The 14,734-nt window shown below is 43.5% G+C and overlaps 2 protein-coding genes across 7 annotated transcripts; both read left to right on the top strand.

Moving 5' to 3' along the window:
• The first annotated feature begins 263 nt into the window (after window positions 1-263).
• On the top strand, window positions 264-4,863 carry LOC124183276. Of its 4 annotated transcripts, XM_046571576.1 has the most exons (7): window positions 265-400; window positions 1,292-1,366; window positions 2,628-2,755; window positions 2,894-3,031; window positions 3,200-3,443; window positions 4,386-4,554; window positions 4,644-4,863. In XM_046571576.1, the coding sequence occupies exons 4-7, from the start codon at window positions 2,924-2,926 to the stop codon at window positions 4,774-4,776; spliced, it is 654 nt and encodes a 217-aa protein (XP_046427532.1). In that variant the 5' UTR covers window positions 265-400; window positions 1,292-1,366; window positions 2,628-2,755; window positions 2,894-2,923; the 3' UTR covers window positions 4,777-4,863. The 4 variants fall into 4 exon arrangements, with proteins under 4 accessions (XP_046427531.1, XP_046427532.1, XP_046427534.1 ...); XM_046571575.1 differs by lacking the exon at window positions 1,292-1,366 and having other exon boundaries at window positions 264-400; XM_046571578.1 differs by lacking the exons at window positions 265-400; window positions 1,292-1,366 and adding an exon at window positions 1,045-1,065.
• Window positions 4,864-6,064: 1,201 nt separating this feature from the next.
• LOC124183270 (excitatory amino acid transporter 1-like) lies at window positions 6,065-14,248 on the top strand. Of its 3 annotated transcripts, none has more exons than XM_046571550.1 (8): window positions 6,065-6,722; window positions 7,418-7,780; window positions 11,152-11,555; window positions 11,665-11,859; window positions 11,951-12,134; window positions 12,219-12,647; window positions 12,709-12,843; window positions 13,117-14,248. In XM_046571550.1, exons 2-8 carry the CDS (start codon window positions 7,761-7,763, stop codon window positions 13,259-13,261), a joined length of 1,512 nt encoding a protein of 503 aa, XP_046427506.1. In that variant the 5' UTR covers window positions 6,065-6,722; window positions 7,418-7,760; the 3' UTR covers window positions 13,262-14,248. The 3 variants fall into 3 exon arrangements, with proteins under 3 accessions (XP_046427506.1, XP_046427507.1, XP_046427508.1); XM_046571551.1 differs by having other exon boundaries at window positions 7,427-7,780; XM_046571552.1 differs by lacking the exons at window positions 6,065-6,722; window positions 7,418-7,780 and adding an exon at window positions 10,874-11,069.
• The last annotated feature ends 486 nt before the right edge of the window (window positions 14,249-14,734 follow it).

Consider the following 14,734-nt stretch of genomic DNA (forward strand, 5'->3'; position numbering starts at 1 on the left):
AAACTCGAAGAAGTCCTGTGTAGTGAACGACCGACGATCGAATGTACTTCCGTCCCTATTTATTATATATATATGCGTATACGCGTATGTACAACATCTATGTATACATATATATATATATGTGTATGTGTGTGTGTGTGTGTATATATCTCTGTAGGTTTTACGATCAGTCACGGTATACAAGCCGATGATACTCGACTGTGTGGTTTTCACATCACGCGTAAGTCAACACTGGATTGATCCTTATATTTGACCGCTGGATTTGGGGCCGCTGATGGTGTTGCTGCTGGTGATAGTGACGGTGCTGTTCCCGCTGCTGCATGACTCTGGCCGAGCAACGCTCGCGATCTCTTCAACCCAGTGGCGCGTCATGCTAGAAATTCGGTCCCTTGTTTCTCTGGTAGGTGTCCGTTATTATTCAAAACTGTTCCCGGGTGTCGCGGGGCCTCCTCGGTATAACTTTCCGCTAAGCGATGTTGTGCCCGCGACAATTCATTACAGTAGTACATAAATACATACTACAATACATAAGTACAGTACTACGTGCACGTATTTTCACTCTGATATAACTCGGCGATTGTGTGTCACACACGCGCATCGAACAATATACATACACCTACTGTATTTACACCGTAGCACCGAATTTATCCATCCGCTTCTTCGCTCATTTTAATATCAATATGCGTATTTCGGAGCTCCGAGTCGCGAGTTCCCGTGTTTTGTTAACCGTTAATATAACCACGTCTGTTTGTCTGTCGGTCTACCGTCGCTCACTCTCCTTACTACTCGACGGTCTAGTCTATACCATGGATTCTAAAGTTGCTCAGTTCACCCCGTCGCTCGACGTTATACGTACGACTCGCAGCCGCGTCATTCGGCACACGTACACTCTTGCCTTCGGGTAACGACCACACGCTCAAACGGGGGGCCAGCAGTGTCGTACACGTACACCTAGCGAGCAAGCGCAAAGAGCTACGCGCACACAAACCAACCCAGCCTAGCACTACCTGAGCGATAAGCAGCTGCGCATAAACGGGGGGTGCCGTTACCCTCGTTTACAGTTAAGTACGTCCTCGCGACAAGCTCCCTTCGACCATTACCGAGAACTCCGTTCTGACCCAGCGTAGTTTCGATTTAGCGAGAAAACCGATCGGCGATAAATTCGCAGAGTCTTTACTCGGTCTTGTCTTCTCGCCTATATTCTTGCCGCTCCCGAGACAATCCGAATAACATTTTTCCGTCCACGTGTGTCGAAAAATTTTAACATCGACAATTTTTATCGGGCCCCCAGATACGCGCCCGGCTCGTCGAGCCTTGTCACGCCCCTGAAGCTTGAGGGGCATTGGAAATCGGCCTGCACACAAAGGTACAGTCACTACCCACACATCGCCGTACTTACCGGCGCGGGTACGGGGTGGGGGTTCGATTTCGTCCGAGCCCAGCCGGAGCCAGCCGAAGTTGAATAGTCGGTATAAAAGAGGGGAAGAACTGTGCGGTACTACTGCCGTGCCTGTGGCTGTGCAGCTTCCCCGTTTTGTAAATTCTTCATCGAGGTAGAAATGACGACGAATGTTATTGGAGTAACTACAAATGGAAAAGCCCGATTTCCATGAAAATTTGGAATTTATTAATTCTTCCTGGGCCCCCATTGGAGGAAATATTTTCACCTGCGAACTTATAAGCGTCGGTTTTTTTTTCACGAGCCTCTCGACGTTCAGCTCAACGCCGTAGTTGTCTTCGATGCTGTTCTTCTCATGTCAACTTCCACCCGTCAATAAAGAACGACGTCCATCAATCCGTGTGCCCAACTGCGTCTGTGTACTGTGCAGCCACGCCACATAACAACGCTCGGCACACTTATAATACCCGTTTTGTTATACTTACCGTCGTTCGACGGCCGCTCTCTTGACGAACGTTCCGAACGATCGGTCAAAATGTCCCAGGGAACACGACGCTGATCAATGTGCAATTGTGCAGTATTCGACCTTCTCAATTGTACGATATTTCTATCTATGTAGGTTCTATTTCGAGATTAGAACGCATCGGTGATATTAGCGAACAGGATGAGCTTGAAAATAGTAAAAGTACCCGCAGGTTTCGAGTCGGGAAGGGCTATTTTTTTTTTAATCGTAAATTCAGACTGTCTGACTGTTGCAAAATTTGGACATGAAACTTTGATGCGAGATTCTACCAGCTACGTGATAAGGCTTCCTTTGTCTACAATGCGCAAACACGTGTGTGAATAAGATATTGGCCGAGGAATCCTCGCTGCTCTCGAAAAAGCCTCGCCTTCAAGGATACATTGGACAGAATGAATTTCGGTGTATGTAAAATGGCACCGACAGCGTTATCAAGCGTAAAGATAGAGACAATGAAGGGTATTGGGTGTTGAGCTGCGAGCCGTTCAGCCCGTCTCGCCGCAGTTGGTAAGCTGTGCTACTTTCGCGGCCATGTTTGACGATCGTAATGTCTAAGTGCTGAGCTCTGCCCTCTCCACAAGGATATTCTGGGCTTCGATATATTACGTTGGAAAGTTTTTCTCTGACTTAGCCAGTTGCTCGCCGTTACGTTATTTGTACTCTTTCAATGCCCCTGTTTCTGTTTACATACTTGAATATATTTTTCAGCTGCAAAAGTAATACACTATTCCTGAAAGGTGACTCTGGAGATGGAACCTCCGATAGAAGCTGACACTAAAAGCGACATCTCGAGTTGAAGCAGCGCGGCGTATCGACGTTGACTCCGAACTCCGTTGGTAGGTACAAACTTCCACCCACCAGCACAGATTTCTATTATATCGTGATTCCACAGCCACTTTGCAAATTTGGAGCTGTTTTTTGTTTTGTTTTTCCCCGGTCTTTCTTCTTGTTGAAGTCGTTTTCGTTTTCACAAGGTCGCAAATCACGTGTCATCATTTCTGGCCATGGATGGAATCGGTACCGTCACGTGGGAAACCTTTATCAAAGATGCTCAAGCTTTGTTAAAGGTTTCCGACAAGATTCACGATGATTGGGAACTCGTCGGCGATAAGGTGATGAAAAAAAAGAATTTAGATAAAAACTTGATATTATACAAATGTGAACAACCGTTAAGTATTTCTTGTACTTCGGAATACGTAATTAAGCACTAAAACTTGAATATTTGAGTTTCTTACACCGATAATCAATCAGCGTTTTAACGATTACCGATCGTCACGAAGGGCGCACCCGGAATGGCGTACCTTTCACGCCAAGTGAAAACGTACGTCCCGTGCGAATATCCAATCGACGAGCCACCAACTGGTACCGACAACGATTATTGGGCTAAAAACTTGGATACCAGGTTGGCCAAGGACCCTTTTGAGGCGGCTTCGAAAGACGAGAGGCCGCTGATCACACTTCACCACGTTCTGTGGTCCATGAGTTATAGCGTACCAGTACTTTACTTCAATGGATGGAAGTCTGGTGAGGAGAAAAATTTTCCATTACTAATATATTTCCCCCATCCCTCGGGCGTATTCGGCGTTGTCGCTTAATTTTCACTATCGCTGATTCGTACGTACCTGCAGGGTCATGGTGCTGTCACTATTCGAAAGCAGCCTACGCACTTGACGTTGAATGTTTGGAGCGGATGTAGGTTAACATTGAAAGAGGAAGGAAAATACGGTGGAAGAGCTGGCGTTGGTTTGCTAGGCGAGTCCCCCGGTAGAAGCTTCGGTCGTAGAAGCCCTCTTAAAAAACAAACGAGAGTCACATTAGCGCGAGCTTTTTGTCGGACAATATCAGCTAAGCTCGTACGCTCTTTTGTTTCTGGCTTTTACCCTCCGCCTCACTCACTGGTTTTCCGGGAGTCCTCTCCCCTGATCGCTGTCTCCGTTTTAGCCTCGTTCAGAGAAAGAGGCTGCCAGATCGAACGAGCAATCAGCCAACGGACGCCTCGCAATCCCGCTCTTGGGTGCGATTAAGGCCGATGCAAGTGGCAACCACGTTGAGTATTCTTTGGTTCAAACGGATTTCGATTTCTCGCACCCTCCGGCTGTGCTGGCGTTCGTTGCTCAAAACTTTACTTCGGCCTCGGTTATCCTAGAATTGGTTCGAAAACTCTACAACAACCGTTCTCATATCCATGCATCCCATATACCGCCCGAGATAGTCTCGAGGGATTACTCGAGGCACCGGTAGCCCTCAGCACAGGCCTGACGCAGCGCTTTTGACGAATTGGGTCAGCGCATATTTCACGGAAAAAAAGTCACCCTATGACTTCCTCGAAATGTTTTGATCGCCTGAAGTACTACCTCGTAGTTAAGGAGACTTATCAGGGTTCCAGACTCGTCTTACACCCGTAGAAAAACCCAAAGAATATACATATATAAATATATATATATATTTTTTTTTTGTGTTAAACAGATTTCGCGGGCTGCAATCCGGTCAGCGCCGAGGTCGCACAGAAATTAATAAGCAACAACAACCTGTGTTACTCGGAATTATCCCAGGCAATTCATCCGATCTTAGGAACTCCATTTCTCCAATTGCATCCGTGCGGGTCTCAAGATCTCTTGAGGCATGTGTGGAAAAGGTAGGATACCTTTTATTAATTTGTTTTAGTTATTAGGCAGGCATTTATTTAATAATTATTTTGTTCGTGATCCTGGAATATTTGAACAGCAACAACAAGCTTGTAAGTTGGCTGAGTGTGGCCGCGCCTGCAGCGTTGCAGCTGAAACTTCATGAGGATTATTACAAACTGACGATCGCAGACGAGTCACGTGAGCCGGAGGTCATGTATGAAGCTTATTAGCGATCCGTGATAACGACATCATTGGCGATGGCAGAATCAGGGCTGGCATTATTTGTATTGAAATAAATTTTACACTTAACTTAAAAAGTGACTCTCGTTATTCCATCCCTGTACACATCTCCATGTACCAGACGCCGAGCTATCGGGGTCCTGAGTTGAATCAATATTAAAGCGAGTAGGCAGCCGAGATAGGTATTGATAAAAAATACTAGCATTGCGTGTCCCTCGCTGAACGCGGTTCGGCTGCAATCCGCGTTCGAAAATTACAATACAAATTGAACGACGATGCAGCGACGCGAATCACGTGAATATCGGCCACCCTCCGAGTCAATTTTCAGCGTAATATGCATGGTTGTCTATTCCAATTATCGGTCGACAATAGTGAACCTCATCGATTCGGGGGTACGTAATGTGCCTATTGGTCGTTATTGGCATGTGGAAATCGATAATTGATATTACCCTCTCGGTACCGTTCGTGATTTACCGGAAAATTAGCAAGAGGAGGGGATGGATTGGCTTCTTAGATACCGCTGAGAGTTAATCAGGATTTCAGTGAAAATGGTGACGAGGATGGAATGAGAGAGATCCGGTTGCTATGGTAACTCAGTTTGTTGCGCCGCGACCCTACCGTCTGGCGAAAAAGGACGGAAAAGGCCGCGCCTCCATGTTACACCCCGAGATGGGGGGAAAATACCGAAAATACATTGTTGGATGTTGAAAAATCACCAGATTTTGACAGAATTTCCTCGACAGCTACGGTCGAGTATGGATCATCGTCTCCTGGAGTCCACTTATGAACATCTAAGCATTCATGTATTTATAGCACTATCTCAGGTGCCTATCCTGAAATTGAGCAATTGAGTACGATTATGGTAATTGGCACTTGAACATTGCAATTTGCTCCAAACGTACGAGTGTCGCTCGTACCCGACAAAAATATGACTCAGAATCTCTGCAGACTGGTCGAAGTTCATTCCAGAAAAAAAATCTTGCAGTGATCCGTGCTGCGATCAGCCAAAATGAAATTTTTACTGAATCAGGAGGATATAGATGCTCTGTAATGAACATTGAACCTTGGGGATGAAATACAAATCACCGAGGACAACGTATCTGAACATCCTCTGTCACTCATGTTTCTTACATCGAGCCCAGTTTTATTTACGGTGACAGCCCGTCGGGGACCTCTGAGCGAAATTAAAAATGGCGGGAAAAAAATTTGCGGGGAATAGCGAAGGTCTGCGAGGGCTGCTCGTGGTCCGTCGTACTCATGATCGGAGCTCCAGCCCACACCACACATCCAACTGCTTGCGCGGCGCGCACAACCGCATTACCTCGTCTCTTGGTAGTCCGACTCCTGTCCCACGATCAGTGTTCATCGTCGCGTGGCACACAGAGTTGCGCCACAAGTGGTGGAGGCAGGTTCCCGCCAGGTGTTACGTCGATTTGAACGGTTCAAAGACGTACGCGACCCTAGCCATCAAAAACACAGTGCTTTGTTGTTTTCAATTACCCGCTGCAGCTTTATTCCCCAGTACGTTGAATAATCGAGGAATTGTTATTCGCTCGTATATTATTGCGCAGAAGAGAAGAAAGGCGGTGTGAGAGAGTAGGAGAGAGGGCGAAAGAGAGAGATAAAGCGGAGAAACATTAAGAGGAAGAGGGGTAGAGAAAGCAAGAAAAGGAGAATAAGAGATTGTGGTTTGAGGAGTGCTTGATCGATGAGATTCTCTTGAGCTTACAATTGTTGAAGAATATTTGACGTCCCTGATGATAAAAGCCACGAGTGGATATAGTTGAAAAGTTTTAAGGGATTCGGTTCAATCGACGAGGAAGGACGTTCGAATCGGTAGATGAAGGGACATTTCTTGGATATCAGAGATGATACAATACGGCTGAAAAAAAAAATTTCATTAACCATCTAAAAAAACGGCTTGTTACCAGCTGAGGTGAGCTCAATAAATCACCATGACATAGTCCCATCAAAATCATGCATGAAATCGCACGGCCAATTGTTCAAAAGTCAAAACAACAACGCTTTTGTTCAGAATATTATCCATTGTATATTCATCCTGTTCCCTGCTTTTTGTTATGAATGTTCACGGGCAATCAGTATTTCATACCCGTTTCCCATCGATCGATTGATTGAAATTAAGTTCGTATAAGCAAGATGTGACGTGAATATACCTCGCGATCTTTACATGCCGGGATTGTTTGGAAAAGAATTTGGAAGCCTCGTTTATAAGGGAAGCAAGTAATTCAATGGAAAGACTTTCTCTAAAAATCGATCCTAAGCGTTTCACAGCGCGCACGCAATCACGTGTTTTAAATTAATTCCTCTGCTTTTGTACGCACACGTGTGTCTCAGTGGTGTGTACGCCTTATCTTTGCATGTGCAAAGGTATTTACATGTTCAGAAGTTATAAACGCTCATCGGTCCCGCGATAATCGACCGTCAGATCTTTTTTCCGGTACATTGCGCCATTTCGAAAAATTTTACCACGCGCAAACATGTGGTGTGGATTTTATTTTCCTTCCAACCCCACGCTCATCACTCACTGATCATTCCTGATGAATGATAGCGGATCAAAGTCTGGCTCGATATAGGTGAGGTTTACAATGGAGGTAATTAATGGCTGTACAGTGGTTTCAGTGGATATTATGGACACGGACAGGAAGCTATCGTAGGGGAGATCGTGTAATATGGTATGTGCAGGGCACATATCGTGAAGCGCTGTAACCTATGTACCACCCAAGGTGGCACAGATTGAAAGCTCCCTATCATCAACACACATCCTCTGTCGAGTGCGAACACTAGCTACTTGTCGCAACTGGGCTTCCACCGGTTGTTCAGATCGACCCGCTACATTGATCAGCGCATCTACCAATTGACCCGGCCAACTTCCGGTCTACCTCTCAACTGTTGGAAAAAACGGGCTACAGAACTCGGGGGAATTTCATTATCTGCTGCGTCTTTTGTGCCAACTATGGAAGTCGCCTCAGAATTGTGAGTACATTTTTTATAAAGTTTCAGCATTCATTTTTCACCAAAGCTTTCGTTCTGCGTGTTCTCGCATTTTGCTTTGAACCACCATAAAGAAAGACTCTTTATTGCATAACCACTAAAAATACATACATTTAGTAGTACACAGTAGACATACACATTGTATATGTATACATACGAGTATGTATCCTGACGGAGGTACCATAAGAAAATCACCCGTATTCAGGGGTCGATTTAAAAACTATCCATAACTATATACACTTGCCTAAATAACGTTAAAAACTAAAAATAAACTTATTTTCAATTAAAACTTTAGTCTTTTCGTGAATAACAAAACTGATTTGTATACATTTCAATTTATTCAAATGTTTCCTTCTAACAATTTTTTCCCTCTAACTGCATCTACTTCATTACGGTATAATGTTTTATAATCCATTATTTTAGTTTTTCCTTTGATAGTATGCAATTTTTTACTCTTCAATATTTAAAGTTTCTCTTCTTTTGACTTTGAGAACTCATTATCCTTGATTTTTTGCAAGAGATCAAATATCAGTTCTGAAGTATACTATAAGCGTCGCTCGCTGCCTTTGTACTCAAATTTATTTAGCTACTTTACTTCAACTCAGAACGATGACGGACAATTTATGAAAGCATTTAGGTACGGCCAATCTTTCGGACTAATCCTCGCGCAAGGAAGATGTCTGTTAGGCTAATTGAACAAGTCACCATAATTATTGTTCAACCGTCTCGAATGGATAATTCCCAAATATTCTTGACTCATTGTCTGTATCCGATGGATATTGTATCGAGAAACAAGAAAATTCTCGTTTTTCGCACTATTTGAATTCTTACTTCGGTTTACCGTGATTATTTTCCACTGTATGTTCAGACCTCGAACAAGGACTCAATGAACATCCCTAAAGTAGGGACCCAAATTATCAAACACTTGCTGGTTGTGATGATTCGCTTCTTCATTTGCTAGTTGGAGTAATCATGATCAAGCAAAAGCGAAACGAAATGACAGTCGGGTCAGACGTGGGCGAGTTGGTTACGGCCGTTTGTTGTTGTACCATCTAAACGCACGTACGCGTGGCCAGCACAACCTAATATATGCTACAAACTGTACGTTATGTTCAGAGAACAACCCAATATCATGCCGAATGAAAACTCGAAGAGGAGTGTCTCTTCCATCTTCAGCTTTCATCTTGATAACATTTTTATTTTCCCCGAGATGACCTCACGGTAAATTGCCTCGCAGAATGGGCGACGCTTGATATACATACATAGATATATATCTGTACAAATATACATTTTATCCATATATCCGTTCCCATGGAGGAAGTACGAAGAACATCGATTACTTTTAGTTGCTTACTTTGCTTGCTCTTTTAACCGTCGGGTCCGTTGTTGTTGTTTTTTATTTTTTTTTTTTTATTATTTCTTTGGTTCTTTTATCGTTCTTTCTTTATAATATCATATATCAATCAAAAAGAACTTTTGTCGTTAGCCAAAGTTACGTAAATTGTTTCTGATCTCTTTTTCTCCAGCGCAGAAACATTGATTCTTGTCGTTGAAATTGAGTAGAACAACTTTGCTCGATTCGTTGGATTTTAAATCTTGCCTAAATCTTCTGGTTCTGATCACCTGATACGACGCGACAACTGATCAGGATAATCATTGAAAATAAAAAATTCATTTATTGTATTGTGATGTATGAAGAATTCAAAGAATTGGAATCATTTTCTTTTCATCGTGATGGCATTGGCTGTGGTCGATTGTTTCTTCTTCGTTCTTTGTTCCAACTTTCAATTAGGTCTTCAATTCATGAACCCATTCATGAGAATACCTTCGAGAGTATATAAACGGGTTTGTTCAACCAATTTCTCCCATTGTTCGACTCTCCACAATGTGAACGCTCGATAACTGGATATATCCTCTAATTATTGTTATTGACGGGCAACATAATTTCTTTGACGTGCCATTTGAACCGTGCTAATTTCCAACCGATTGTAATGAAAACGATGGGGGGTGATGGTGGTGGTGGTTATTTTGCAGCTCATGTCACCGATCATTAAGGCGTTTAACGTCATTTTGTCCAGTCAGAAAGCGTACAACTCAACGGAAAACATCCTTTATCACAAGTGATAAAGTGATCGACAAAATGAACAAATTGATTTCGAGATTGTCTCTATTCGACTTCCAGCTCCCAGAATATTTTTACTGCTGTGATTGAATTCCACTTCAGTGAGTACTTGGACGACGTCAACCAATGTCGCAGACAAGTGCAGTTTCATCAAAATCGCACTCTGCATATGGCACGCAACGTGTATCGCATCTGTTACTTGATGAGTCTATATCGTCACAGTGTACTCGGTATATGAATAGGTACGTACACGTGAAATGTGCTGCATAGAGAGCATTCGTGGTTCGTTTATTCTCCGCGACGAATTTTAATTGGAGTTCCTTCTGACGCTCTCCATTCATCGCGCTCATCGCCTTAAGCCGCACGTATCGCCTTCAATCCTAGGCCATTGTGAAAGAACTATTCACATACACATCGATCGACGCGATGGCGTTGATGATAATCCCTTTTTACTTTCCTTCTTTTCCACTTCACCATCATTACCAACCACCTTGCGAAGAGGTTTTGTAGTGACAATTCAACGACGACATATAGTACAACTCATTATAGGTCATCGTCAGATCACCTCGAAGCTTCTGAATATACGTATAATTGTACCAATTGTGCCAAAAATAAAGAGGAAGACGCGAAGCGCACAGTAATTGCAGATTCAATGCGTTCGGCATTGTGCTGGGAATGGCGATGTACACGAAAGGGTGTGACATGCACGGACGAGCTGCGGCCAACACGTGTGGAGACGATGTACAGAGGGGCGAAACTGCGGGCGGGGATATTCATATCCTGTTTGGAACATGCGTATATCCACCGCGTGTGTACGCACGAGCTGATACCACGAGTTACACATGTACCGTCAGTAAAACTGCTTGTTAATGCTCGGCGAACTTGTCAAATGTCAACCGTCGTCATCATATCGCATTTTCCGCCTCTGTGCACAGTGCGCATCCAGTCCAGATCAGCGTTGGCCATTAGGAGACAACCTCAAAAAAAAGTCTTCACAATCCATTTCACTGTCCATTCCAATCCATCGAATTCTTCTTCGTTTTGAGTCGTTGGGTCTGTTGCACGTATCGACCGACGAACACGGAGTTAACACTTTTCGATGGTGATCAATACGTAGTTCGAAAAATGAATTTTCTCCTCCGATATGACGTATGGACACACTTTTCACACGATGAATCTATCCCAATGAAACCCGCGGTACCATGTAATTAAGTGCATTTATTTGACGCAGATCGCCGCTGTCGGATGCGGAAAAGCAAGGGCGGATCGGGACTGGGAGGACATCGTACTACCCCCAAACACCGAACAAACGACCGCCGAACCGACGGCAGCAAACGAAAAACTGCCTGAAGCACAACGCCCTTACGATACTGACGGTCCTCGGTGTGGTTGGTGGTATAATTTTGGGCCTGGTTCTGAGGAATGCACGCAGCACAAATTGGCCTTCCCGCGACATAATGTACGTCAACTACATAGGCGAACTGTTCCTACGAATGCTGAAGAGTTTAATCCTGCCGCTGATCATGGCCAGTCTGATCTCGGCTATTGGTTCGCTGGACTTGTCTTTGAGCGGGAAGATCGGGGCGCGAGCGATCGTTTACTACATGGTTACAACCGTCAGTGCAGTTATCACGGGTTTGTGTCTTACGATCAACTGTCCAAGACCCAAAAAAATAAAAAAATCGAGGTTTCCAAAATCCTAGAATGGTGTTACCTTTAAGCTAACGCAGTTTCTTTGGCGCAGGTATCATTCTCGTCATATCCATTCACCCCGGACGCGGCGACGAGTCGAACATCGAACGAGCCGGAGTTTCGAGAAACGTGACAACCGTTGACACGCTCATGGATCTGGCAAGGAACATGTTTCCACCGAACTTGGTCCAGGCCTGCATATCGCAGTATCGTACAGTACTTAAGCCCGAAGCCAACGACACGAACGGTGAGCGTATATTCGTCGTTAGTCATCAACCGGCGACGATGAGTCGTAGCAATCAGTACTTATTCACTCCAATGCTCCTCATTCTCCCCAGCCAACATTCTGACCTGGAAGATCGAGCACGAATACGCCGCCGGTACGAATATACTGGGTCTCGTTGTATTTTCCACTGTGCTCGGTATCACTCTTGGTAAAATGGGACCTGACGGTCGACCTCTACTCCGTTTCTTCGAGGCTTTGTCATCGGCAATGATGATCATCACAAACTGGGTGATTTGGTAAAAGGCCTTTAGCATATTTTATCGCTGGTCTGAACGCCTTCCGTTCTAATGAAACTCAATAATCACCGCGTCATCCGGCAGGGTTTCGCCAATCGGAGTGTTGTTCCTGGTCTCATCGAAGCTCCTGGAAATGAAATCCTTCGAGGTGATAATCGGCCAGCTTGGAATGTACTTCATGACGGTGCTCGTGGGCCTCTTCATCCACGGATTCATCATCCTTCCGCTGATCTACTTTCTCGTTACGCGACGCAACCCCTTCTCCTACGTTTCGAACATGGCTCAGGCCTTGGCAACGGCCTTTGGAACCTCGTCCAGTTCCGCCACACTTCCGGTCGCGATTGGCTGCCTGGAGGACAGGAACGGCATAGACCCTCGAGTGGCTCGTTTCGTCATGCCGATCGGGGCGACGATAAACATGGACGGAACGGCCCTCTACGAGGCTGTAGCCGCAATTTTCATAGCTCAAGTCCGCAACGTGAATCTCTCCTTTGGTCAACTGGTGGCAGTCAGGTAATCGATGTCACTGTGCTGACTATTTCACTAACTGACGAATCCTTCGCCACTGTTTCAGCATCACGGCAACCGCCGCCAGCATCGGCGCAGCTGGCATTCCGCAGGCTGGTTTGGTCACCATGGTCATGGTCCTTGACACGGTTGGACTGCCGGCCAAAGATGTCACGTTGATCATCGCGGTGGATTGGCTGCTGTAAGGATACATCCTGATATGGTGTCCAATGATCCTGAAAATGTCCTTGAATTTTGTCTGTCCTTCAAAAGTCCTGTAAGCTCTTGGGATTCGTGATGTCCGTTAAAAAAATCCGTAACAAATCGAAGGACATTTCCAGGACGATTTCAGGTTATTCAAGGACATTGGAAGTAGAGTATTTCCAAGACCCAAGAAAAATTCAAGGACAGTTTATTCCACTTGAACACTACCTTTCACCAGTTCAATGACTTTATTGTTTCTCACGCTTTTCAGGGATCGTTTTCGGACGACAATTAACGTGATGGGAGACTCACTCGGTGCTGGAATAGTAAATTTCCTGAGTCGCAACGAGCTGCGAAATCCATCGCGAGATTTACAGCCGAAAAATGGTGCTGATCATAATACGACGCCGATATGAAGAGGTCGTATTTGAATTATCGAACTTGCGGAGCGTCGACGGTGAGAAAAAAAATTTGACGCCGTCTACTGCAAAGACGACAATACACAAGTCAACATGTATATAATATAAGCTTGTTGGCGGGTATTTCGAGTGCATATTATATATGAATAAATATACATATATACATATATATATATGTTACACGTTAAGTTTTACTGTTCTAATTTACGCTATATACATACATATACATATACATGTATGTATGTGTGTGTATACATAACACGATATTAGGTATTCATCTTGTGATAATTTATCAATTATTATATATTAAAAGATACGAAACATTGCTCACACGTCTCAAAATTATGGTTATACGCAGCTCTGTGTGACAACAGAGCCGTACACAAGTCATTATTAATGCCATACGTAAAGTAGCTTTATATTAGTCATAGAATTACTAGTTAGAAAGGTGTCTTCGCTCTTTCGCTCTCTCTCTCTCTCTCTCTCTCTCCTTGTCTTTTTCTCTCTCTCTGTTTCCATTCGGACAAGAAGGATAATTCGCTTTTTTCGTAACATTTCTGTAAATCTTCCGAATTAATTCGAGTATCGGTACAACTATACAGACATTGTCATTCATTATATCAAATCAAAAACTATCCAAACGCAAGAAAGTTTTAAGACCAATTTGAATAAGATCATCAAGAACGTAAAATCAAAGAGTTTTCAACATAGATAGAAGTTACCAGAACAGTTTTGGACCAAATTCTCTTTAAACGTATTTCCCGATAGGCGTGGATTTTAGTGAAAGAAGCTTTATCGAAAGGCGTGATTGCTGGAAAGATGCAATAACGGAAAAAAAAACAAAAAAAAAAAAAACAAGAAAGCAATAAACCGGAAATTTGGGTAGGAAACATTAGATAAAAAAGAGATGTAAATATTTCCGACACGTGAAATTTATTCTCTGAATTGATTGTTCTTTGACACGAGATATGTGTTCTACGTAGAGAAAGATTTTACGACATTATGCAATAATTACCGTTTACGATAAAGCTACATGTATATTTACTGCTCGAGATCTTCGTTGAGATTTTCAGAGTCTAAGTGAAAATTTAGGTGACATTTAATATTTGGTTGCCTCGTGCCATATATAGAAATTGTAAATTTTAGGTAAGAAATTCGACACAAATATGTCAATTTCATCTGCAGTTGATTCTGCGGAATTTTACTATTCATTCTTATCCAACAGATCGACTTCGATACCGCAATAATTGGCTGTTGAAGACAATGAAGTCGCGCAGTGTTGGAAAATGATTAGAAAAGAAAAAAAAAAGTTTTAAATACGATTTATAAATTAATCTTTATGTAATGTGTGTAAGAAAATTTTGCAGTGAAAAAACGCTTCCAAATTTATTCCAGGGGCCTGATGACGAAATGTGCTCTCTATCATAATTATAACCGTACTATAGTAATAATAGTTATATCGATATATAA

The sequence above is a fragment of the Neodiprion fabricii genome, chromosome 5 (assembly GCF_021155785.1).
Source record: "Neodiprion fabricii isolate iyNeoFabr1 chromosome 5, iyNeoFabr1.1, whole genome shotgun sequence".
In the NCBI taxonomy this organism is placed as follows: Eukaryota; Metazoa; Arthropoda; class Insecta; order Hymenoptera; family Diprionidae; genus Neodiprion; species Neodiprion fabricii.

Excerpts from the sequence above, each read along its gene's own strand:
- LOC124183276 (XM_046571575.1), top strand. The coding sequence starts at position 2,924 with ATGGATGGAATCGGTACCGTCACGTGGGAAACCTTTATCAAAGATGCT. Across the intron at positions 3,032-3,199 it reads GGGAACTCGTCGGCGATAAG|GGCGCACCCGGAATGGCGTA; the intron begins GTGATGAAAAAA and ends ATCGTCACGAAG. Across the intron at positions 4,555-4,643 it reads TTGAGGCATGTGTGGAAAAG|CAACAACAAGCTTGTAAGTT; the intron begins GTAGGATACCTT and ends ATATTTGAACAG.
- LOC124183270 (XM_046571550.1), top strand. The coding sequence starts at position 7,761 with ATGGAAGTCGCCTCAGAATT. Across the intron at positions 12,648-12,708 it reads GGTCAACTGGTGGCAGTCAG|CATCACGGCAACCGCCGCCA; the intron begins GTAATCGATGTC and ends CCACTGTTTCAG. Across the intron at positions 12,844-13,116 it reads ATCGCGGTGGATTGGCTGCT|GGATCGTTTTCGGACGACAA; the intron begins GTAAGGATACAT and ends CACGCTTTTCAG.